The sequence below is a fragment of the Pseudochaenichthys georgianus genome, unplaced genomic scaffold (assembly GCF_902827115.2).
Source record: "Pseudochaenichthys georgianus unplaced genomic scaffold, fPseGeo1.2 scaffold_1072_arrow_ctg1, whole genome shotgun sequence".
Taxonomy (NCBI): Eukaryota; Metazoa; Chordata; class Actinopteri; order Perciformes; family Channichthyidae; genus Pseudochaenichthys; species Pseudochaenichthys georgianus.
Genome location: NW_027262036.1, coordinates 25,346 through 48,362, shown reverse-complemented (window position 1 = coordinate 48,362; position 23,017 = coordinate 25,346). Strand labels below are relative to the sequence as shown.

Below are 23,017 nucleotides of genomic sequence, written 5' to 3'. Positions count from 1 at the left end.
CACACACACACACACACACACACACACACACACACACACACACATACCCACTCTCTCTCACACACACACACACACACACACACACACACACACACACACACACACACACATAATTTATATAGAGAAATTCAAAATCTAGAAACATTCAAATACAAAATTCATGAGACTTATATTACATTGATCCTGTTTCATCACCGACGAAACCTATTAGAGTCTGACTGAAGAGACTGTGATGAATAATAAATTGCATAAATCATATTGTAAAGAAAGACAGATGTTTTGAGAGCCATGGTGCGTTCAGTGTCCGCTCAGCAGAGGGCAGCAGCTCAACACAGACCATAACAAACATTCAGAGTGTGTGTGTGTGAGTGTGTGGTGTGTGTGTGTGTGTGTGTGTGTGTGTGTGTGTGTGTGTGTGTGTGTGTGTGTGTGTGTGTGTGTGTGAGTGTGTGTGAGAGTGAGAGAGTGTGTGTGTGTGTGTGTGTGTGTGTGTGTGTGTGTGTGTGTGTGTGTGTGTGTGTGTGAGTGTGTGTGTGTGTGTGTGTGAGTGTGTGTGTGTGTGTGTGTGTGTGTGTGTGTGTGTGTGTGTGTGTGTGTGTGTGTGTGTGTGTGTGTGTGTGTGTGTGTGTGTGTGTGTGTGTGTGTGTGTGTGTGTGTGTGTGTGTGTGTGTGTCTGGGAGGAGTCTCTGATTGGACGATATGAACCTTGTCTCTTCAGTTACTTTTCAGTTGGCTGACGGAAGCCGACCTCAGGTAGGAGGAACACGGCTTTAATATCTCTCATTATATGAAATACACTATCCTCTGTGATCACTGTAGTCTATAGTTAATAAGATAAATAACATCGTTTCTAAAAAACAAAACATGTGTAAAACTTCTGAGAAAATACAAATTTAGAAGATTTGAATGAAACTTTATTTAAAACTGTGTAATATTTCATTATTCTGTTATAATTAGTAAAACTTTCACTTTCAAACAACTTTAAACTTTAGTTACCTTAGCTTCAGTTAATTTTAATTGTACATCTTATTTATATTGTATATAAACAACAACACTGTGTCTGTACTACGTGTACTACTCTGCAGCCATTTAAATTCAAATAAACTGGGAGTTCAGGACATTAATGCTAAAGCTAAATAAACGTTAGCATTTCATACACATTTAAAATGAGTCCAGTTTTTGTCTTGAGAGCCGGCCTGTGTGTGTGTGTGTGTGTGTGTGTGTGTGTGTGTGTGTGTGTGTGTGTGTGTGTGTGTGTGTGTGTGTGTGTGTGTGTGTGTGACAGTTCAGTGTTATCTTTTTTCAGCATTGAGGTTTATCTCTGTCCCGCAGACAGACTGAATGCATGCTACGATGCTACGCTAACATCAAAGCATATAAATGTGATGCTAACATTTATATGTTTTTAAATTATGTTTTTATTATTTTGAGGTAAACAGTGTACTTCTATTCCACTACAGTTCAGAGGTACATGGTGTACTTTTCCTCCACTCCATGTATTTAATCGCTTTAGTTACTTCACAGATGAATGATGTGAAATATAATCAAGTGTTGAATCAGACTTTAGTTCCACCTGGAGTAAATCCACCAGCTACCCTGCAGTCTACAAAGTACTTCAGACTAGCTGCACCTTCACCAGCTACCCTGCAGTCTACAAAGTACTTCAGACTAGCTGCACCTTCACCAGCTACCCTGCAGTCTACAAAGTACTTCAGACTAGCTGCACCTTCACCAGCTACCCTGCAGTCTACAAAGTACTTCAGACTAGCTGCACCTTCACCAGCTACCCTGCAGTCTACAAAGTACTTCAGACTAGCTGCACCTTCACCAGCTACCCTGCAGTCTACAAAGTACTTCAGACTAGCTGCACCTTCACCAGCTTTGAGAACACTTTCATGATCAATCATTATAAAACATATATATATATTATTCTGAAATGGACCAATCTGCACAACGACTACTTTTACTGTCTTTCACTATATTTTGATGAGAATACTTTCTACTTTCACTTGAGGAACATTTTGAATGAGGACTTTTACTGTGACAGAGTATTCCTACACTCTGGTACTTCTACTTTTACTCAAGTACGAGATCTGAGTACTTCTACTTTTACTCAAGTACAAGACCTGAGTACTTCTACTTTTACTCAAGTACAAGACCTGAGTACTTCTACTTTTACTCAAGTACAAGATCTGAGTACTTCTACTTTTACTCAAGTACAATATCTGAGTACTTCTACTTTTACTCAAGTACAAGATCTGAGTACTTCTACTTACACTCAAGTACAAGATCTGAGTACTTCTACTTTTACTAAGTACAAGACCTGAGTACTTCTACTTTTACTCAAGTACAAGATCTGAGTACTTCTACTTTTACTCAAGTACAAGATCTGAGTACTTCTACTTTTACTCAAGTACAAGATCTGAGTACTTCTACTTACACTCAAGTACAAGATCTGAGTACTTCTACTTTTACTCAAGTACAAGATCTGAGTACTTCTACTTTTACTCAAGTACAAGATCTGAGTACTTATACTTACACTCAAGTACAAGATCTGAGTACTTCTACTTTTACTAAGTACAAGACCTGAGTACTCCTACTTTTACTCAAGTACAAGATCTGAGTACTTCTACTTTCACTCAAGTACAAGATCTGAGTACTTCTACTTGATATTTTAAACAATAACAAATAATAATAATTCCTTACATTTATTATAGCGCATTATCAATGACTCAAAGCGCTTTACATATACACACATTGCACATCATACATGCAATGGTCAGAAACTGTGGACAATACCCACAGGAGCAAGTTCAGGTGAAGTGTCTTGCCCAAGGACCCACCGGTGGCGGCAGGAGCGGGTTTCGAACTGGAGTTCCCCAGCACTCCCCCCTTGATCTGATGCACAGACCACTGCGCCACCCGTCCCAAATAACTATTTAATAATAAATCTCTGTTGTTCCAGAGAGTCCCTGCAGGAGTTCGTCCTGATGTTCTGTCTCTGAGCTCCGGTCAGCCCCCCCCTGCTGGCATGGACAGCGCCCCCCGAAGGTGGGTCCTGAAGCCCCTGTCCCCCCCCCTGCAGCCCTCAGACCTGCGCAGCCTGGCCGGACCCCCCCAACCCCAAACACACCCCTTCGAAAGCATCTCCATCGCTCGCAGCCCCTCCTCCGTGGTGGTCTCCTCTCAGGGCGACTGGTCCAAAGACGTGGTGGTTCAGGTCCGGCAGGTCTCTGTGTCTCAGCCTGTGGAGGAGGAGGAAGATGAATTTGAAGACTGGCCTCCAAGCAGCCCCGACAGCAGCTCTGGTTCTCACAGTGGTTTCTACTCCTTCGTGGACGACCCGGCAAGTCCCGAAGCCGCGCAGAACCAGAACTGGATGACGTCTCCGCGGCGGCAGAAGCAGCTGGCGACGCTGAAGGAGGAGCGAGGCTTCAGACTGCAGAGCTACACCGGGACCAGGAGGCCGGAGAGCCTGTTCCCAGAGACCGACGGAGACGAGAGGTACCGCCTGGACCTGAGCACCGAGGAGGTCCTGGAGGAAGAGGAGAAGCAGCTCAGGAGGGAGGAGATCATCCGGAGCCAGGCGCCGAGGAAGAGCTCCAGAGACCAGGAGGAGGACCGACTGTCCGAGGGGTTCAGCTTCAGGCAAGTTCTTTTCTCTAATTGATTGTGATGTTATGCTAAATGTCTTAATATCTGTCCTTGTCCGATGTTTCAAATGGAGCTGCTGTGATGCAAGTAACATTTCAGGTTCGATCTGACAATAAACTATTATCGTATCGTATCGTAGACCTGCTGAGAACATCGACCAGGAGCAGATCAGCTTCAGCGCCGCCAGGCAGCAGTTCCTCCAGATGGAGCAGGACCGACTGGTTCCCTGGAGGATGCACCTGAACATGCCTCCTGCACGGTCCTCCCAACACCACAGAGAAGAATCTACAGCATTTAAAGCAGCAGAACAAGAGGAGGAGACGCACCCGGAGAGGAGCGTGGTGGTGGTGATGTCCGACGACCTGGACTCCGGTCCGGAGGAGCTCTCAGTGGGCGGGGGGTACGGCAGCGACGAGGGCATCTTTAACAACACCAGGAGAATCTACGAAACCCCCATCGAGAGGGAGATCCAGTACGAGACCCCCATCGAGAGGGAGATCCGGTTGGTTCAGGAGCGAGAGGAGAACCTGAGGAGATCTCGAGGCCTGACGCTCAGCGACTGCAGGGGGGAGATGATCCAGATCAAAACCAAACGACTCCTGGCGCCGGTCTGTGTTGGTCCTTTTTATTTATCACATGACGATAAAGAATCATCAGCTGTCTTTGTCGTATTTTACTTTTCTTGCAAGAAGGTTAGGTCAGTCGTACAGAGCGCATCACCGTCTGCAGAGTGAAAGACAGATGGTAGAGTTTGCGTTGCATATTTAAAGACTAGGAGGTACGACTCACACGAGGTACCCCTTTGCTTTGCTCCAATCAGAGCAGTTTGCGATACCAGAATGTTTTAGGATCAGCAGGAGATGAAGGTCACAGAGAGTGTCAATAATAACTTTGTATTTGATCTTCTTAATAAGGACATTTCCCAAGCCTAGCAAAGACCTGCAAGTGGGTAAACAGAGACAACCCTTAGCATACGCGTCTTGTAATGAAAGTAAAGGGATTTTTCTGTTACAGGTCAAAGCCAGAGAGAAGAACCGGGTGAGCTTCCTGATCCAGAGGGAGATCCAGAAGGAGACCCAGAGGAAGGAGGTTCCTCCGCAGGAAATGAGAAGCGACTTACACCAGAGAGGCGAGGACGAGAGGACAGAAGAAAGACCGGCGTCCGAGTCTGGAGACACCGAAGTCTTCCCGTCTCCCTGCTGTCCTCACCGACACCCGGAGGAAGCTGAGCTGTTCATCAGGAGTTCAGCCGCTTCCTCCCCTCGATCCTCCTCGCCTTCCTCACCCACACCTCGGTCCTGGAGGCAGAACCTGCAGACCACCGGCCTGCAAACCAGAGGACAAGGAACGCCTGACTTCATCGAGAAGGAGATCCAGGAGACGCTGAGGAGGGAACAAGAGCTCAGGGAATCCAGGGAGTCCAGGGATCTGAAGGAGTCCAAGGAGTCAAGAGAGTCAAGAGAGTCTGGAGAGTCTAGGGAGTCCAGGGATCTGAAGGAGTCCAAGGAGTCCAGGGAGTCAAGAGAGTCAAGAGAATCTGGAGAGTCTAGGGAGTCCAGGGATCTGAAGGAGTCCAAGGTGTCTAGGGAGTCTAGAGAGTCTAGGGAGTCCAGGGATCTGAGGGATCTGAAGGAGTCCAAGGAGTCCAGGGAGTCAATAGAGTTAAGAGAGTCCAGGGATCTGAAGGAGTCCAAGGAGTCCAGGGAGTCCAGGGAGTCAAGAGAGTCAAGAGAGTCTAGGGAGTCTAGGGAGTCCAGGGATCTGAAGGAGTCCAAGGAGTCCAGGGAGTCAAGAGAGTCAAGAGAATCTGGAGAGTCTAGGGAGTCCAGGGATCTGAAGGAGTCCAATGTGTCTAGGGAGTCTAGAGAGTCTAGGGAGTCCAGGGATCTGAGGGATCTGAAGGAGTCCAAGGAGTCCAGGGAGTCAATAGAGTTAAGAGAGTCCAGGGATCTGAAGGAGTCCAAGGAGTCCAGGGAGTCCAGGGAGTCAAGAGAGTCAAGAGAGTCTAGGGAGTCCAGGGATCTGAAGGAGTCCAAGGAGTCCAGGGAGTCTAGAGAGTCGAGAGAGACCAAAGAGTCCAGCGATTTGAAGGAGTCTAGAGAGTGTAGAGAGTCCAGGGATCTGAAGGAGTCCAGGGAGGAGGCGGATGGACGGCTCTTCTCTCCGACTCCTCTGGTGGAACAGGCAACAAAGATGGCCGTCAGACAGTTCTACCCATCGCCCAACACAGGTATGTCTTTCGTCTGAAGGCTGGATCCCTACCCAGGGCTCCAGGTTCTGTTCAGCTAAATGTAATGTTTATCCCCTTTCCTGAACCAAACCGGTACAAGGTCCAGTTCGGAGATAGTGCCCGATTGCGGAACCAGTTCTTCCTGTTTCCACCGCAACCGGCCCCGAATACTGGTTCTTAGGAAGCGTGGAGCTAGAAGGGGTTAAAGGGGTCAGTTATCTTAGAGTTAATTGATTCATCGCACATCGTTATCACATCACAAGACTCGTGTGAGGACTTTGAGCTCCGGCTGCTGCCAGGTGAGATCTCGTCCGGCGCTATCTTGGTTTTTGGCCGTCGTTAACTTCCTTGGTTTATTGCTGACATTAAGACAATTACTTCTTGGAGTATCAGTTTTCTCAAATGCAAATGAGGAATTATGTAATGCTAACTTTTGCTGAATTAAGGCGAAATCTAAAGACACATAAAGACAGAGTTATTCAAATAAACCCTCCTGTTGTCTTCCCCCCCCCCCCCCTTACTTTGGTGTTCGCCGTCAAATGTGACCGGTCCTGTTTTAACTGCCATTACATTAACACAAAAACCATTAATCATCACCAAATGTCCTTGAACACCCTTTCAAACTGAACATATGGTATCAGACTACTGGTACACATGAAACACTGCAGTACATATACAAAGAACAGACACTGAACATGCATTGGTGTGCCAGGTGTGATCCATGAACACATCTAGAGTGTGTGAGTGTGTAGGGTGTTTAATTCATCTGATCCGGATGGTTACTAACTCCTTTTCTTCTTTGTTGCCCGGGAACACCATGGGTCAGGGGTGTCAAACTCAATTTCATGGCGGGCCACATCAGCATTATGGTTGCACTCAAAGGGCCGGTTTTAAGTTTAAGACTATATAAAAATACATATATAAATATATCATATATATAAAATAATGTATTATATTACATCATTGTCTCTGCATTGGATTATCATCGGATAGGGTAATAACTTCATAATTAACTACGTCTGAAAGCAGAAGTCTAGGGCAAATAATTGCAAGTCTCTTCAGTGCGTATATCCCACAATGATTTTAAAAGAAAAGCCAAATTCTGGAGAAAAAAGAAATAGAAGTGACATTTTGAAATAAAGATCTAATTCTGAGAAAAAGGAATTCTATGAAAAAATGCATATTTTGAAAAGAAAAAAAGGCAAATTCTGAGAAAAAAGTCATATTTGAGATGCATTGTGGGACATGTAGTTTATGGGCAAGATGCCCATAAACATGTAACTGTATAATAAACATATTATATTCTTTGCAAGCTCTTGTGGGGCCACATAAAATGAAGTCGCGGGCCGAATGTGGCCCCCGGGCCTTGAGTTTGACACCCCTGCCATAGGTGTTATAAAGTTGACTAAATCATCCAAAATGCAATGCAAGTGGTGATCAGCTAATCTCTCCTGTGACGGATGTCATGAAGCCTGAATGCAATCGAATGTAAAACTAAAAAGTTACGAATGATGAAAGTAGTCCATCGGTCAGATTTGACCCGAAGACGACACGAAGGGTAAAAGACTGTAAAAGCGAAATAGCCCCAAAACCTTCAATTTGACCATTGGAACAAGCTAAATTATTCACAAACGATACTTTTCTTTAGCTCACCAAGTCAGAGTTAAGTTCATTGTATTTGTGAAATAATCTTTTTTTTGTATATGTGAGAAATCATGATGATTGAAAATGTTCAGAAAAGAGCAACACATGTGTATATATATTTAGATGTGTTGATCAGAACCTTTTGAAGGGTCAAATCTAAAATCATATAGTCATACTTTGCTAATCCTAGCTTCCATCGGTTAGCATTAGCCACCTTAAGCTACAGGCCATACGGAGTGATCTTGTAACGCAGATTATTTTACGAATTAAACTGTTTCTCCCGTTCGTTTCTTCTAAAGCCATAACGCCTCACTTCATGGTCAGTAAACCTCACAGTCCTATGGAGGGTTTTCACAATAAAAGTTCCTGTACGAAGGTATTTATGATCCGAAATGAAAAGCTCAGCAGATTTCGCCCCGCGGTGAAACCGGCATGATCTTTGACCTCCATACGAGCTGCGCGGGGTTCTCTGCAATGGCGGAATTGTTTAATGAATATCTGAAACAAGCGGGCGTCTGGCAGGAAATCAGAGGACTAACATTTCAACTTAGAAACAGCTGCTTGGTAACATGTTTGAATCCCGAGTGGAGCCTGCCGCTGCTGCTCGTCTCATACAGTATTCACGAGAGAATGAGTAACTTCATGAGACAGACCAAAGTGCAGCTGTTCGTGTGAATCAGTAACCAGTCAGCGGGTCCAGCCTTTACTCTGAAAATCACAACTTCCAGTAACACCACGAGGAAGTGACCAAAGATCACCTGCCTGCACAGGGGAGCACTGAGAGAGGGAACAGCTCCACCTGCTGGACGGATTTATAACCACGTGTTAGGGTAATTGGAGGAATTCAATCTAAAAATGTAGCTGGAGGTAAAACACATCAATTCAGAGATTTTAGTTTTACAATGCGGGAAACAAACAGTTAGAGTTCTAATGTCACAATTATACCATAACAAATCAAAAACATGGCAGAAAATACTCAATTTGAAGTCCTCTTAAATGATAGATTCTGAATTTGGCGATAACTGTGAGGGAAACTTCTGAAGACACGAGGAGAGCTGGAGCTCTGATGGAGTCAGGACTCAGAGACACGAGGAGAGCTGGAGCTCTGATGGAGTCAGGACTCAGAGACACGAGGAGAGCTGGAGCTCTGATGGAGTCAGGACTCAGAGACACGAGGAGAGCTGGAGCTCTGATGGAGTCAGGACTCAGAGACACGAGGAGAGCTGGAGCTCTGATGGAGTCAGGACTCAGAGACTCGAGGAGAGCTGGAGCTCTGATGGAGTCAGGACTCAGAGACACGAGGAGAGCTGGAGCTCTGATGGAGTCAGGACTCAGAGAGACGAGGAGAGCTGGAGCTCTGATGGAGTCAGGACTCAGAGACACGAGGAGAGCTGGAGCTCTGATGGAGTCAGGACTCAGAGACACGAGGAGAGCTGGAGCTCTGATGGAGTCAGGACTCAGAGAGACGAGGAGAGCTGGAGCTCTGATGGAGTCAGGACTCAGAGACTCGAGGAGAGCTGGAGCTCTGATGGAGTCAGGACTCAGAGACTCGAGGAGAGCTGGAGCTCTGATGGAGTCAGGACTCAGAGACTCGAGGAGAGCTGGAGCTCTGATGGAGTCAGGACTCAGAGACTCGAGGAGAGCTGGAGCTCTGATGGAGTCAGGACTCAGAGACTCGAGGAGAGCTGGAGCTCTGATGGAGTCAGGACTCAGAGACTCGAGGAGAGCTGGAGCTCTGATGGAGTCAGGACTCAGAGACACGAGGAGAGCTGGAGCTCTGATGGAGTCAGGACTCAGAGAGACACGAGGAGAGCTGGAGCTCTGATGGAGTCAGGACTCAAAGAGACACGAGGAGAGCTGGAGCTCTGATGGAGTCAGGACTCAGAGAGACACGAGGAGAGCTGTAGCTCTGATGGAGTCAGGACTCAAAGACACGAGGAGAGCTGGAGCTCTGATGGAGTCAGGACTCAAAGAGACACGAGGAGAGCTGGAGCTCTGATGGAGTCAGGACTCAAAGAGACACGAGGAGAGCTGGAGCTCTGATGGAGTCAGGACTCAGAGACACGAGGAGAGCTGGAGCTCTGATGGAGTCAGGACTCAGAGACACGAGGAGAGCTGGAGCTCTGATGGAGTCAGGACTCAGAGACACGAGGAGAGCTGGAGCTCTGATGGAGTCAGGACTCAGAGACTCGAGGAGAGCTGGAGCTCTGATGGAGTCAGGACTCAGAGACACGAGGAGAGCTGGAGCTCTGATGGAGTCAGGACTCAGAGAGACGAGGAGAGCTGGAGCTCTGATGGAGTCAGGACTCAGAGACACGAGGAGAGCTGGAGCTCTGATGGAGTCAGGACTCAGAGAGACGAGGAGAGCTGGAGCTCTGATGGAGTCAGGACTCAGAGACACGAGGAGAGCTGGAGCTCTGATGGAGTCAGGACTCAGAGACACGAGGAGAGCTGGAGCTCTGATGGAGTCAGGACTCAGAGAGACGAGGAGAGCTGGAGCTCTGATGGAGTCAGGACTCAGAGACTCGAGGAGAGCTGGAGCTCTGATGGAGTCAGGACTCAGAGACTCGAGGAGAGCTGGAGCTCTGATGGAGTCAGGACTCAGAGACTCGAGGAGAGCTGGAGCTCTGATGGAGTCAGGACTCAGAGACTCGAGGAGAGCTGGAGCTCTGATGGAGTCAGGACTCAGAGACTCGAGGAGAGCTGGAGCTCTGATGGAGTCAGGACTCAGAGACTCGAGGAGAGCTGGAGCTCTGATGGAGTCAGGACTCAGAGACACGAGGAGAGCTGGAGCTCTGATGGAGTCAGGACTCAGAGACACGAGGAGAGCTGGAGCTCTGATGGAGTCAGGACTCAGAGACACGAGGAGAGCTGGAGCTCTGATGGAGTCAGGACTCAAAGAGACACGAGGAGAGCTGGAGCTCTGATGGAGTCAGGACTCAAAGAGACACGAGGAGAGCTGGAGCTCTGATGGAGTCAGGACTCAGAGAGACACGAGGAGAGCTGGAGCTCTGATGGAGTCAGGACTCAGAGAGACACGAGGAGAGCTGGAGCTCTGATGGAGTCAGGACTCAGAGACACGAGGAGAGCTGGAGCTCTGATGGAGTCAGGACTCAGAGACACGAGGAGAGCTGGAGCTCTGATGGAGTCAGGACTCAGAGAGACACGAGGAGAGCTGGAGCTCTGATGGAGTCAGGACTCAGAGACTCGAGGAGAGCTGGAGCTCTGATGGAGTCAGGACTCAGAGACTCGAGGAGAGCTGGAGCTCTGATGGAGTCAGGACTCAGAGACACGAGGAGAGCTGGAGCTCTGATGGAGTCAGGACTCAGAGAGACGAGGAGAGCTGGAGCTCTGATGGAGTCAGGACTCAGAGAGACACGAGGAGAGCTGGAGCTCTCATGGAGTCAGGACTCAAAGAGACAGGAGGAGAGCTGGAGCTCTGATGGAGTCAGAGCTCAGAGAGACACGAGGAGAGCTGGAGCTCTGATGGAGTCAGGACTCAAAGAGACACGAGGAGAGCTGGAGCTCTGATGGAGTCAGGACTCAGAGAGACACGAGGAGAGCTGGAGCTCTGATGGAGTCAGGACTCAGAGACACGAGGAGAGCTGGAGCTCTGATGGAGTCAGGACTCAGAGACACGAGGAGAGCTGGAGCTCTGATGGAGTCAGGACTCAGAGACACGAGGAGAGCTGGAGCTCTGATGGAGTCAGGACTCAGAGACACGAGGAGAGCTGGAGCTCTGATGGAGTCAGGACTCAGAGACACGAGGAGAGCTGGAGCTCTGATGGAGTCAGGACTCAGAGACACGAGGAGAGCTGGAGCTCTGATGGAGTCAGGACTCAGAGACACGAGGAGAGCTGGAGCTCTGATGGAGTCAGGACTCAGAGACTCGAGGAGAGCTGGAGCTCTGATGGAGTCAGGACTCAGAGACACGAGGAGAGCTGGAGCTCTGATGGAGTCAGGACTCAGAGAGACGAGGAGAGCTGGAGCTCTGATGGAGTCAGGACTCAGAGACACGAGGAGAGCTGGAGCTCTGATGGAGTCAGGACTCAGAGACACGAGGAGAGCTGGAGCTCTGATGGAGTCAGGACTCAGAGAGACACGAGGAGAGCTGGAGCTCTGATGGAGTCAGGACTCAGAGAGACACGAGGAGAGCTGGAGCTCTGATGGAGTCAGGACTCAGAGACACGAGGAGAGCTGGAGCTCTGATGGAGTCAGGACTCAGAGACACGAGGAGAGCTGGAGCTCTGATGGAGTCAGGACTCAGAGACACGAGGAGAGCTGGAGCTCTGATGGAGTCAGGACTCAGAGAGACACGAGGAGAGCTGGAGCTCTGATGGAGTCAGGACTCAGAGACACGAGGAGAGCTGGAGCTCTGATGGAGTCAGGACTCAGAGACACGAGGAGAGCTGGAGCTCTGATGGAGTCAGGACTCAGAGAGACACGAGGAGAGCTGGAGCTCTGATGGAGTCAGGACTCAGAGAGACGAGGAGAGCTGGAGCTCTGATGGAGTCAGGACTCAGAGACACGAGGAGAGCTGGAGCTCTGAAGGAGTCAGGACTCAGAGAGACGAGGAGAGCTGGAGCTCTGATGGAGTCAGGACTCAGAGACACGAGGAGAGCTGGAGCTCTACCACACGGTAGAGATGCCACAATCAATTCCGAAGAACCCCAATTATCAGATATAATAATCAACATTCTTTATCAGCGAGACTAAACAAATATGGACCCTGAATGACATCACGTTACTTGTGGACAAGCCCCACTGGAGCACTTTGGGGCGAAGTGTCTCAGGGACACAACGAGTGCAGTGGGGTTTGAACCTGCGACCCCCTGATCTGAACACCTACGGACACCCCACTGCGCCACACGCCTCCTCATCTACCTCGAGCTCCCGTCCATATGAACAGTGAACTACCTCATGGCGGCTTGTGCTCCGTCCTAGCTGCTCCTCCTCAAGAGAGACAGCAGCAGAACCCCAGGCCGGAGACCTGCGCCGTAGGAAAGGAGACACTGAGAGGAGGAAAGGAGACACTGAGAGGAGGAAAGGAGACACTGAGAGGAGGAAAGGAGACACTGAGAGGAGGAAAGGAGACACTGAGAGGAGGAAGGAGACACTGAGAGGAGGAAAGGAGACACTGAGAGGAGGAAAGGAGACACTGAGGAGACACTGAGAGGAGGAAAGGAGACACTGAGAGGAGGAAAGGAGACACTGAGAGGAGGAAAGGAGACACTGAGGAGACACTGAGAGGAGGAAAGGAGACACTGAGAGGAGGAAAGGAGACACTGAGAGGAGGAAAGGAGACACTGAGAGGAGGAAGGAGACACTGAGAGGAGGAAAGGAGACACTGAGAGGAGGAAGGAGACACTGAGAGGAGGAAAGGAGACACTGAGAGGAGGAAAGGAGACACTGAGGAGACACTGAGAGGAGGAAAGGAGACACTGAGAGGAGGAAAGGAGACACTGAGAGGAGGAAAGGAGACACTGAGGAGACACTGAGAGGAGGAAAGGAGACACTGAGAGGAGGAAAGGAGACACTGAGAGGAGGAAAGGAGACACTGAGAGGAGGAAAGGAGACACTGAGAGTAGGAAAAGAGACACTGAGAGGAGGAAAGGAGACACTGAGAGGAGGAAAGGAGACACTGAGAGGAGGAAAGGAGACACTGAGAGTAGGAAAGGAGACACTGAGAGGAGGAAAGGAGACACTGAGAGTAGGAAAAGAGACACTGAGAGGAGGAAAGGAGACACTGAGAGGAGGAAAGGAGACACTGAGGAGACACTGAGAGGAGGAAAGGAGACACTGAGAGGAGGAAAGGAGACACTGAGAGGAGGAAAGGAGACACTGAGAGTAGGAAAGGAGACACTGAGAGGAGGAAAGGAGACACTGAGAGTAGGAAAAGAGACACTGAGAGGAGGAAAGGAGACATTGAGGAGACACTGAGAGGAGGAAAGGAGACACTGAGAGGAGGAAAGGAGACACACTGAGAGGAGGAAAGGAGACACTGAGAGTAGGAAAAGAGACACTGAGAGGAGGAAAGGAGACACTGAGGAGACACTGAGAGGAGGAAAGGAGACACTGAGAGGAGGAAAGGAGACACGCTGAGAGGAGGAAAGGAGACACTGAGAGTAGGAAAAGAGACACTGAGAGGAGGAAAGGAGACACTGAGGAGACACTGAGAGGAGGAAAGGAGACACTGAGAGGAGGAAAGGAGACACTGAGGAGACACTGAGAGGAGGAAAGGAGACACTGAGGAGACACTGAGAGGAGGAAAGGAGACACTGAGTGTAGGAAAGGAGACACTGAGAGGAGGAAAGGAGACACTGAGAGGAGGAAAGGAGACACTGAGAGGAGGAAGGAGACACTGAGAGGAGGAAAGGAGACACTGAGAGGAGGAAAGAAGACACTGAGAGGAGGAAAGGAGACACTGAGAGGAGGAAAGGAGACACTGAGAGGAGGAAAGGAGACACTGAGAGTAGGAAAGGAGACACTGAGAGGAGGAAAGGAGACACTGAGAGTAGGAAAAGAGACACTGAGAGGAGGAAAGGAGACACTGAGAGGAGGAAAGGAGACACTGAGGAGACACTGAGAGGAGGAAAGGAGACACTGAGAGGAGGAAAGGAGACACTGAGAGGAGGAAAGGAGACACTGAGAGTAGGAAAGGAGACACTGAGAGGAGGAAAGGAGACACTGAGAGTAGGAAAAGAGACACTGAGAGGAGGAAAGGAGACATTGAGGAGACACTGAGAGGAGGAAAGGAGACACTGAGAGGAGGAAAGGAGACACACTGAGAGGAGGAAAGGAGACACTGAGAGTAGGAAAAGAGACACTGAGAGGAGGAAAGGAGACACTGAGGAGACACTGAGAGGAGGAAAGGAGACACTGAGAGGAGGAAAGGAGACACACTGAGAGGAGGAAAGGAGACACTGAGAGTAGGAAAAGAGACACTGAGAGGAGGAAAGGAGACACTGAGGAGACACTGAGAGGAGGAAAGGAGACACTGAGAGGAGGAAAGGAGACACTGAGGAGACACTGAGAGGAGGAAAGGAGACACTGAGTGTAGGAAAGGAGACACTGAGAGGAGGAAAGGAGACACTGAGAGGAGGAAAGGAGACACTGAGAGGAGGAAAGGAGACACTGAGAGGAGGAAGGAGACACTGAGAGGAGGAAAGGAGACACTGAGAGGAGGAAAGAAGACACTGAGAGGAGGAAAGGAGACACTGAGAGGAGGAAGGAGACACTGAGAGGAGGAAAGGAGACACTGAGAGGAGGAAAGAAGACACTGAGAGGAGGACAGGAGACACTGAGAGGAGGAAAGGAGACACTGGGTCAAAGGTTGACTTTTATTCCCCAACAATACAGAAACTCTCAGGGGAGATTTTTTCCTTCTTTTTCTCGTGAACTATATTTTGTAACTTATTTATTATCTATCATGTGGTGTTCGGACTCATTCCTGCAGCTCTCTTTGTGATCAGAGGTCAGGGGTCAGGGGTCAGGGGTCATTTCCTGTCTGATGGCCTCCTTCCTGTTTCAGATAAACCCGTCAGCGTCTCGTCTCCTCGACCCTACGTCCGGCAGCCCTCCCTCTCCTTCATCACCGCTCAGCCCTGGGCCCCCTCCTCCTCTTCCTCAGCTCCTCCTCATCGTCCCCTTACTTTCTCCTCTTCCTCACTTCCTCCTCACCTCCTCCCCTCTTCCTCCTCTTCCTCAATTTCTCCTAACCTCCTTAATTCCTCCTCCTCTTCCTCACTTCCTCCTCACCTCCTCCCCTCTTCCTCGCTTCCTCCTCACCTCCTCCCCTCTTCCTCACTTCCTCCTTCTCTCCTCCCCTTCTCTACCTCCTCTTCCTCATCTCCTTCTCTCCTCCGTACCTCCCCCTCTTCCTCACTTCCTCCTCACCTCCTCCCCTCTTCCTCGCTTCCTCCTCACCTCCTCCCCTCTTCCTCACTTCCTCCTTCTCTCCTCCCCTTCTCTACCTCCTCTTCCTCATCTCCTTCTCACCTCCGTACCTCCTCCTCCTCCTCCTCCTCCTCACTTCCTTCTCCCCTCATCCCCTCTTCTTCGGCTCCTCCTTACCTCCTCCCCTCTTCCTCGCTTCCTCCTCACCTCCTCCCCTCTTCCTCATCTCCTTCTCTCCTCCCCTTCTCTACCTCCTCTTCCTCATCTCCTTCTCACCTCCGTACCTCCTCCTCCTCTTCCTCACTTCCTTCTCCCCTCCTCCCCTCTTCTTCGGCTCCTCCTTACCTCCTCCCCTCTTCCTCCTCACTCCCTCCTCCCCTGCTCACCTCTTCCTCACCTCCTCCTCTCCTCCTCCCTTCCTCCCCTGCTCCTCTCAGAGGCCTGACAGAGACGCTGCTGCAGGACTTTGAGGAGAGACGAATGAAGGGGAAGCTGGAGGACAGCGCGGTGAGTTAGCCACGCTCTTATTTTGAAAGGACTTCTTTGAGCGTTATTAACGTGTCTCGTCTCCTCTGCTCTCAGTACGCAGGCATCCTGCTGGTGGACGACGTGAACAACGAGGTACACCCCTTTTTTACTTTCATGTCTTCGTGTCCTCCTGTCTTTGTTTCTTGTCTCATGTCTCCTTGTTGTCTCATAGTGTCCTTGTGTCTTTGTCTCTTTTCTCTGGTGTTTTTGTCTTATTAATTGTTGTATCCTTGTGTCCTTGTTGTCTTCTTCTCTCCCTTGTCTACCCTATATCGTAATCTTCTTGTCTCCTTGTATATGGGTCTCTTCTCTCAGGCCTCTTTGTTTATTTATATTTGTGTCTCCTTGTTTCCTTTTGACTTTGTACATTTTATTCTGGTCTCTTTGTCTCCTTCTATCCTTGTATCCTAGTCTTCTTGTCTTTTTGTCCCAATGTCTAACTAAGCTCCTCGTCTCTTTGTCTCCTCGCTGTCTCCTTGTGTATTTGTCTCCTTGTTGTCTCCTTGTTGTCGCCTCGTGTCCTTGTGTCTTTGTCTCTTTTCTCTTTTGTCTTATTAATTGTTGTCTCTTAGTAGCCTTGTGTCCTTGTTTTTGTCAAGTTGTCTTCATGTACCTTTGCCTCCTTGTCTCCTTTTGACTTGGTTCATTTTTATTCTTGTCTCTTTGTGTCTTTTGTCTCCTTCTATCCTTGTAGTCTTCTTGTCTGTTTGTCCCAATGTCTAATTAAGCTCCTCTTCTCTTTGTCTTCTCGTTGTCTCCTGGTGTCCTTGTTACTTTGTCAAGTTGTCTTCTTCTCTCCCTTGTCTTCCGGTATCTCAGTCTTTTTCTCTCTTTGCCTCCTTGTCTCCTTGTTTCCTTTTGACTTTGTTAATGTCATTCTTGTCTCTTTGTGTCTTTTGTCTCCTTCTATCCTTGTAGTCTTCTTGTCTGTTTGTCCCAATGTCTAATTAAGCTCCTCTTCTCTTTGTCTTCTCGTTGTCTCCTGGTGTCCTTGTTACTTTGTCAAGTTGTCTTCTTCTCTCCCTTGTCTTCCGGTATCTCAGTCTTTTTCTCTCTTTGCCTCCTTGTCTCCTTGTTTCCTTTTGACTTTGTTAATGTCATTCTTGTCTCTTTGTGTCTTTTGTCTCCTTCTATCCTTGTAGTCTTCTTGTCTTTTTGTCCCAATGTCTAATTAAGCTCCTCGTCTCTTTCACTCCTGGTCTCTTTGTCTCGTTGTCTCCTGGTGTCCTTGTCTTTTTTCTCTGGTCTTTTTGTCTTATTATTTTGTTCTCCTTAGTCGCCTTGTGTCCTTGGTTCTTTGTCAAGTTGTCTTATTTTCTCCCTTCTCAATGTTTATTTATTTCAATCAATCAATGTTTATTTATAGCCCAATATCACAAAGGTTACATTTGTCTCAGTGGTCTTCACAGTGTGTACAGAATATCAGTATGACAATACGACACCCTCTGTCCTCAGACCCTCTGTCCTCAGACCCTCTGTCCTTAGACCCTCTGTCCTCAGACCCTCTGTCCTCAGACCCTCACATCGTACAAGGAAAAACTTCCAAAGAAAACCCAGTTTAAAGGGAAAAATGGGAGAAACCTCAGGGAGAGCAACAGAGGAGGGATCCCTCTCCCAGGACGGACAGACGTGCAATAGATGCCGTGTGTAAATTGAAAAGATAATACATTTGCAACATAGGTAGTCCAAATGTTTGGAAATGCATGTGTGGATAATAGGAAGATGAATCCACGAGGATATCCATCCAGGACCGATGATCCAGGACCACAGCCACGACTCAAGATCCAGCGCTCGCGATCCAGGACACAGGACCGCAGGATCATCCATGACTCCGGATCCCGGCGTATAGAGACACCAAAAAGAAAGACATGTGGGGAAGCTGGGTTAATCGGAACATGAGAGGACACAGGTACAGACAGAGAGAAGGAAGAAGGAAGATGTCCCCCGACTAACTAAGCCTATATCAGCAAAACTAGGGGCTGAATCTAATCAGCCCTAACTTTAAGCTTTATCAAAAAGGAAGGTCTTAAGCGCACTCTTAAAAACGGATAGGGTGTCTGCCGCCCGAACACAAACTGGAAGCTGATTCCACAAATGTGGAGCTTGATAAGAAAAGGCTCTGGCTCCCATTGTACTTCTAGAGACTCTAGGAACAACCAACAGCCCTGCATTCTTGGAACGCAATGCCCTAGTAGGCCAGTAGGGTATAATGAGTTCTTTAAGGTAAGATGGCGCCTGCCCATTAAGGGCTTTGTAGGCGAGAAGAAGCGTTTTAAATTCTATCCTGTGTTCTACAGGGAGCCAGTGTAAGACAGCCAGAACAGGAGTAATGTGGTCCCCTCTCCTAACTCTGGTTAGTACACGAGCCGCAGCATTTTGAATCAGCTGAAGCGACTTGATTGACTTCTTGGTACTCCCTGATAATAAAGAGTTACAATAATCCAGCCTAGAAGTAACAAATGCATGGACTAGTTTCTCTGCATCGTTTTGAGGCAAGATATGCCTGATTTTTGCAATGTTACGTAGATGGAAGTAGGCGGTCCTTGAAATTGATTTTATGTGGGCGTTAAAGGATAAATCCTGATCAAATATAACACCAAGATTCCTTACAGTCTCACTGGAGGCCAAATTAATGCCATCCATAGTTAGTATATCTTTAGATAATTTGTTTCGTAGATTCTTCGGGCCAAGTACAATAACTTCAGTTTTGGTCGTGTTTAACATCAAAAAGTTTAAGGTCATCCACGTTTTTAAGTCCTTAAGGCAGTCTTGAATTTTATTTAGATGATTAATTTCATCAGGCTTGATTGATAAATATAGTTGAGTATCATCCGCATAACAATGAAAGTTTACAGAATGATTCCTTATAATATTGCCTAACGGAAGCATATATAATGTGAACAAAATAGGTCCGAGCACTGAGCCCTGTGGCACTCCATGGCTAACTTTGGTTTGCGTGGAAGATTCATCGTTAACACGTACAAACTGAGAGCGTTCAGATAGATAGGACCTAAACCAGCCTAAAGCAGTTCCCTGTATGCCAACTAAGTGCTCTAGTCTTTGCAATAGGATATCATGGTCGATAGTATCAAATGCAGCACTGAGATCGAGCAAAACAAGAATAGAGACAAGTCCCTTGTCTGAGGCTATTAGAATATCATTTGTGACTTTAACCAGAGCTGTCTCTGTGCTATGATGTGTTCTAAAGCCAGACTGAAAATCTTCAAATAAATCATTGTTTTTTAAGTAATCACACAACTGTTTTGCGACCGCTTTCTCAAGAATTTTTGAGAGGAACGGAAGATTAGAAATAGGTCTATAGTTGGCTAAAACCTCTGGATCGAGGTTGTGCTTTTTAAGAAGCGGTTTTATCACTGCTACTTTGAATGATTGTGGAACATAGCCTGATAATAAAGACATATTCATAATATTTAATAAAGAAGTGCTAATTAATGGAAAAACTTCCTTCAACAGCTTAGTTGGAATTGGGTCTAACATGCACGTTGATGGTTTAGAAGAGAGAATCATTTAATTTAATTGTTCAAGGTTAATGGCTGAAAAGCATTCTAGTTTACTATCTAGTGTAATATTAGAACTTACGATTCCGGGAGCTGTTGATAACACTATACTGGTCGAAGGCAAGAGGTCATTAATTTTGTTTCTAAGAGTAACAATTTTATCGTTAAAAAAGCACATAAAATCATTACTACTGAGTGCTAAGGGAATAGAAGGCTCAATCGAGCTGTGGCTCTCTGTCAGCCTGGCTACAGTGCTGAAAAGAAATCTTGCATTATTCTTATTCTCATCTATTAATGAAGAGTAGTAGGCTGCTCTCGCTTTACGCAGTGCTTTCTTATATTCATTGAGAGTAATATGCCAAATTAAACGAGATTCTTCAAGTTTAGTGGAACGCCATATCCTTTCAAGTTGTCTAGACTTTTGCTTTATTTTGCGGGTTTCGGCATTATGCCATGGAGCTAATCTATGTTGTTTTATTTTCTTCTTTTTCAAAGGAGCAACAGAGTCTAATTTTATTCGCAGCGCATCTATAGCACTATCAACAACATGATCAATTTGGGGTGGTGTACATTTTGTATAAGTTTCCTCCCCTACATGCAGACATGCTATCGAGTTAAGTATTGGTTGAATCTCTTCCTTAAATGTGGCTATAGCACTAACAGATAGGTTTCTGCTGCAAGAGCTTTTGACTAATGCTTTGTAGTCTAGTAACAGTACTTCAAAAGTTACTAAGAAATGGTCGGATAAAGCAGGATTATGCGGTTCGACTAATAGTTGCTCAATTTCAATACCATAAGTCAGAACAAGGTCGAGAGTGTGATTATAGCAGTGGGTTGGTTTATTTACACTCTGACAGAAACCAACAGAATCTAATATAGAGTTAAATGCAACAGTAAGGCTATTTTTATCATCGTCAACATGAATATTAAAGTCACCTACGATAATTACTTTGTCTGTTTTAAGAACCAAAGTTGATAAAAACTCAGAGAATTCTGATAAGAGTTCTGAATAAGGACCTGGTGCACGATACACTGTAACAAATAAGATTGGCTGCAAAGTTTTCCAGGTCGGATGCGTAAGACTAAAAACGAGGCTTTCAAAAGAGGTATAATTACATTTTGGTTTAGTATTGATAAGTAAACTTGAGTCAAAGATTGCTGCAACTCCACCTCCTCAGCCCGTGCCTCGAGCAATATGAGTGTTGACATGGCTGGGTGGAGTGGCCTCATTTATGCTGACATATTCTTCATGTCTCAACCAAGTTTCAGTGAGGACAGCATATATCAATATTATAATCTGATATTAAATCATTTACCAATATTGCTTTAGATGCTAGAGATCTTATGTTTAAGAGACCACATTTAATCTTCCTGATTTGTTGCACTGTAGTAGTTGTTACATTTACTTTTATTAGGTTATTATGTATGACACCTCTATTAGGTTTTACCTTAAATTGTCCTTGGGCAGACACACACACCGCTAATATTGGGTATTTTATTGGGTTCGGGATTCCTATGGATGACTGCCTAGGAGAGAGCGCAGAGAAGCGTGTAAGACTGCGACTCCGCCTCCTGGTCTCAACTCCAGTTTGTCATGGATTACGTCCACAAAGCCCTGAAATGTTTGCCGAAATGAGATCTGCACCTTTCAAAGTAGGGTGAATGCCGTCTCTCTTAATCAGACCAGGTTTTCCCCAGAAGGCTGTCCAATTATTTACGAAGCCCACATTGTTTGCTGGGCACCACCAAGACAACCAGCGCTGAAATGATGACATGCGGCTATACATGTCATCATTGATCAGATTGGGGAGGGGACCAGAGAAGATTACGGTGTCCGACATTGTTTTAGCATAACTACACACCGACTCCACATTAACTTGTGCATTCTGATTGGCGTAAACGAACATCATTACCACCGACGTGAATAACAATCCTACTGTATTTACGTTTATCTTTAGCCAGCAGTTTAAGATGCGCCTCAACGTCGCCCGCTCTGGCCCCCGGAATGCATGTGACTGTGGAGGCTTCGGTCTCTAAATTCACGTGTCTCATAATAGAGCTACCAATAACCAGAGTTGGCTTCTCAGCGGGTGTCTCGCTGAGTGGGGAATATCTGTTGGATACGTGAACGGGTTGGTGGGGACCTGCGGGTTTCGCGTTATGCCCCTTCTGAACAGTCACCCAGCCTCCCTGCTGCTCGGGAGTTGCCGGGGGACGGCTAAGAGGAGCTACATTTTGCCGGTCCGCACATGCTAACATGGGCTTTACTTTAACTGAGTTACTTTCTAAGATGCGGAGCCGGGCTTCTATGGCTATGATTCCCGCCTCCAACCTAACAACTATACTACTTTTAACACATGTATCCTTACCAGTAAGGGAGGCCGGGAAGTAACCAAACATGAGACAGGAAGAGCAGGAAATAGCACCAGAAGGTGGGGAAAGAGCCATGGCTAGCTATCAAGCTAAAGTAGCTACCGTTAGCAAACCCGAAAAGAGTGTAGGCAACTGTGGAGTTACAGTCGCTAAGAGAAGGAGAGTTGTGAGTGCTTAAGCTGTAGTAACGTGTGATTACAACGTCAGGCAGTTGCCGTGATCAAGAGTTTTAAAACGATCGATTAAGTTTAAGTTAATAAGCTATCAGCAACAGAACAGGCACACGGGATACCCGGAGATGACAACAACAACAACAACCGGAAGTTACAACGTGCTCACCGCAATAGCTTCCTCCTTCCGCTCAGGTCAACTTCTCCCTTGGATCAATTCTCTTCCTGTATCTTAGTCTTCTTGTCTTCTTGCCTCCTTGCTTCCTAGTCTCCTTGTTTCCTTTTGACTTTGTTCATTTAATTCTTGTATCTTTGTGTCCTAGTCTTCTTGTCTTTTTGTCCCATTTTCTAATTAAGCTCCTCGTCTCCTCGTCACTTAATATTTCTGTTTACTTTCTGTTTTGTCTCTTTTCAGGTTGTCGAGTCGACTCGAGTTATTCGACATAAAAACCAGCGAGCTCTGCGCTGGGAGGCCGGAGTGTTTTCCAACGAGGAGGGGAAGTGAGACAGAACCAGATCCAGGATCAGATCCAGATCCAGGACTCGGTTATCTCGGATTTAAATGTTTTTTAAACTGGGACACTCCAAACGGCTGCTCCTGATTGGTCCTCTCCTCGTCCAATCAGCTGCAGAGGACGATGTTTCTGATTCATAAATAAATTATGCATAAGAGTTAAAGTGAGTTTGTGTTGATCACCTGACGCAGAGAAACAGGAAGTGATTGTTTGAATGATTTTAAACTGATGCATCGAAAAAAATGACACAAAAATAAAATATAGTTTTTAAACTGTCCGACCCGCCCTCGCCGTCTGTGAACAAAATAAAGGACTGGGGGGGATATAGATACTGAATACCAGCAAGCAGGCAGCATCGCTTACCGAGTCAAAGTGAGTACATTTTATTTGTGAAATAATTAGAAAAATCGCCAAAGATTAGCAAAATATGTAAAATAAAATAAAAATGTTTCGAAAACAGCTAGAATTGTGTAATAAAGGTAATATATT

General features: G+C 47.0%; 1 protein-coding gene and 1 pseudogene across 1 annotated transcript; both read left to right on the top strand.

The window, feature by feature from the left end:
• The first annotated feature begins 729 nt into the window (after positions 1 to 729).
• Positions 730 to 22,803, top strand: LOC117440618 (dentin sialophosphoprotein). The gene is made up of 7 exons (XM_071202059.1): positions 730 to 753; positions 2,966 to 3,648; positions 3,794 to 4,262; positions 4,669 to 5,884; positions 15,060 to 15,931; positions 16,007 to 16,045; positions 22,429 to 22,803. Exons 2-7 carry the CDS (start codon positions 3,032 to 3,034, stop codon positions 22,516 to 22,518), a joined length of 3,303 nt encoding a protein of 1,100 aa, XP_071058160.1. The 5' UTR covers positions 730 to 753; positions 2,966 to 3,031; the 3' UTR covers positions 22,519 to 22,803.
• On the top strand, positions 12,430 to 15,009 carry LOC139433168 (uncharacterized; annotated as a pseudogene).
• Positions 22,804 to 23,017: the final 214 nt, after the last annotated feature.